Source organism: Meleagris gallopavo, unplaced genomic scaffold (assembly GCF_000146605.3).
Source record: "Meleagris gallopavo isolate NT-WF06-2002-E0010 breed Aviagen turkey brand Nicholas breeding stock unplaced genomic scaffold, Turkey_5.1 ChrUn_random_7180001955393, whole genome shotgun sequence".
Classification (NCBI taxonomy): Eukaryota; Metazoa; Chordata; class Aves; order Galliformes; family Phasianidae; genus Meleagris; species Meleagris gallopavo.
Genome location: NW_011216181.1, coordinates 910 through 3,457, shown reverse-complemented (window position 1 = coordinate 3,457; position 2,548 = coordinate 910). Strand labels below are relative to the sequence as shown.

General features: G+C 66.9%; 1 protein-coding gene across 1 annotated transcript; it reads right to left on the bottom strand.

Annotated features, from left to right (window-relative positions):
• Positions 1–215: 215 nt before the first annotated feature.
• Positions 216–2,315, bottom strand: KEAP1 (kelch like ECH associated protein 1). Its single transcript, XM_010728179.3, has 2 exons — positions 1,741–2,315; positions 216–940 (listed from the first exon to the last, which is right to left on the bottom strand). The coding sequence occupies exons 1-2, from the start codon at positions 2,281–2,283 to the stop codon at positions 248–250; spliced, it is 1,236 nt and encodes a 411-aa protein (XP_010726481.1). The 5' UTR covers positions 2,284–2,315; the 3' UTR covers positions 216–247.
• Between the last annotated feature and the right edge of the window lie 233 nt (positions 2,316–2,548).

Genomic DNA, 2,548 nt, shown 5'->3' with positions numbered 1-2,548 from the left:
GCAGATCCACAGCCCCCAGGACAGGCCTGGACCCCCCAGGACAGACTTGTGTCCCCCCAGGCCAGATCTGTGCCACTCCAGTACAGATCCACGTCCACCAGGACAGGCCTGGACCCCCCAAGACAGATCTGTGCCTCCCAGGTCAGACCCGTGCTCCCCCTAGACCAGATCTGCGCCCCTCCAGAACTGATCCACATCTCCCAGACCGGACCCGGACCCCCCAGGTCACACCTGCCCCTCCCCCCCCTCACCTCTCCACACTGCTGTGATGCACGCAGCCGTGCGACCCCCCCACGGCGTAGATCATCCCATCGATCACCCCCACCCCGATGCGGTTGCGGGGGACGCTCATCGGGGCGCAGGGCGACCAGCGGTTGGTCATGGGGTTGTAACAGTCGATGGCGGCCGAGTCGGTGCTGCCGTCGGGCGAATTGTTCCTCCCCCCGACGGCGTAGAAGAGCCCCCCCACCACGCAGCCCCCCAACCCGCTGCGCGGCACCTGCAGGTCGGCCAGGCGCACCCAGGAGCCGTCGCGGGGGTTGAAGGCCTCCAGGTAGCCCAGCGACTGCCGGTAGTAACCGCCGGCCGTGTAGATGAGCTGCCCCACTTTGGGGGCTCTGCCGGGCTGCACCTGGGGGGTGGGTTTGTGCAGGGTGAGGTCCTGGAAGATCTGCGCCAGGTAATCCTTGCAGCGCGCGTCGGAGCGCAGCAGCTCGCACTTCTGCAGCTGCATCTGCAGGAAATGCGGCGTCAGCGCGTGGCAGCGCACGGCGCGCAGCAATGCCTGCACGTACGGCCGCCGCTGCTCGCAGTCGTACTGCACCCAGTTGATGCAGGCGTGGAACACCTCCGACTCGCAGCGCACGTTCAGCTCGTCGCGGCTGATGAGCGTGGCCAGCTGGCAGTGGGACAGGTTGAAGAACTCCTCCTGCTTGGATACCTGCGGGGGGACGGGGGGACGGGGCTGCGGCGATGGAGCTGCGGGTGGGACGGGGACCCCGACCCCCAACAGCTCCTGGGGTGGTGACACCAACCCAACACCTTGATATGGTGACACCAACCCAACACCTTGATATGGTGACACCAACCCAACACCTTGATATGGTGACACCAACCCAACACCTCGCAGTTTGGTGACACCAACCCAACACCTTGATATGGTGACACCAACCCAACACCTCGCAGTTTGGTGACACCAGCCCCTGTCCCATTACCACCACTCGTGTCCTGGTGACACCTCCTGGGACGGCGACGCCAACCCCCATCCCACTGCCATCACTCCTATCCCGATGGCAGCACCCGGTCTGCTTGGCAAAGCTGGCAATGCTGATGGCGCTGTGGGGTCCCCGGGTCCCCCAGGAGCCCCACAGCCCCCCAGGACCTCCTTGGCCCCCCACACTTCCCCATATCCCCCAACGCCCCACCTCAGCGCAGCGCACAGCCTGGCACATCGGCGCAGCTCAGCACAGCTCATCTGCTCGGCAACGCTGGTGATGTTGATGGCATTATGGCATCCCCAGGATCCCCATCACCCCCCAGGACCCCCACGACCCCCCCGTGCTCCTCCCCTTGACACCCCACCTCAGCACAGTGCATGTGGATGCACTCCCTGGCGCGCTGGTGCAGCTGATCTGCTCGGCGAAGTTGGCGATGCTGACGGCTTTATAGCCATCCCCGCGTCCCCCAGGACCCCCAGATCCCCCCGTAGCCCCCCCATAACTCCTCCCTTCTCCACCCCACCTCAGCAAAGTGCATGTAGATGTACTCCCTGGCGCGCTGGTGCAGCTCGGTGCAGCCGATCTGCTCGGCGAAGTTGGCGATGCCGATGGCGTTGCTGGGGTCGAGCTGCTGCAGCAGGAAGTCGCAGCAGGCGCGCACCACGCTGTCGATCTGGTACATGACGGCCCCGCTCATCACGTGCAGCACGCAGCGCTCCCCCACCGAGATGGACGCCGTGTAGGCGAACTCCAGCAGCCGCTCCATCACCCGCGGGTGCACCCCTTCGATGGGCACCACCTCCATGGCCTGCTCCCGCAGCCCCGCCGTGAACATGGCCCTGAAGACGGGGCTGGAGGAGGCCAAGACCACTTTGTGAGCCGGGAAGTCGGTGGGGGGGCCGTCGCCGTAGCGCACCCGCAGGGTGACGTCGCAGAGCTGCCGGCTGAGCCGCAGCTGGTTCATGACGGCCAGGGCCTGGCGCGGGTGCTCCTGCAGGGCGTAGCGGAAGGAGCGGTGACCCTGCGGGGACGGCGTCACCTCCGCGTGGCATTCGGGGCCGTACATGGGGCCCGGGGGGTGGGGGCATGGCCGGCCCCCCCGGGAGGGGGGGAGGGGGAGGGAGGCGGGGTGGCGATGGCGCCGGTGCCGGTGGGACCGGTGGGGCTGGCAATGATGGGGCTGGTGGGACCGGTGGGGTTGGTTCTGGTAGGGCTGGCGATGATGGGTCCGGTGGTACCAGTGGGGCTGTCTGTGATGGGGCTGGTGGGACCAGCGGGGTTGGCAATGATGGCTCCGATGGTACTGGTGGTGCTGGTGCTGCTGTCACTGA

Coding starts and splice junctions, on each gene's coding strand:
- KEAP1 (XM_010728179.3), bottom strand. CDS start 2,283: ATGTACGGCCCCGAATGCCACGCGGAGGTGACGCCGTCCCCGCAGGGT. Junction 941..1,740: donor TCTACATGCACTTTGCTGAG/GTGGGGTGGAGA, acceptor GTCCCCCCGCAG/GTATCCAAGCAGGAGGAGTT.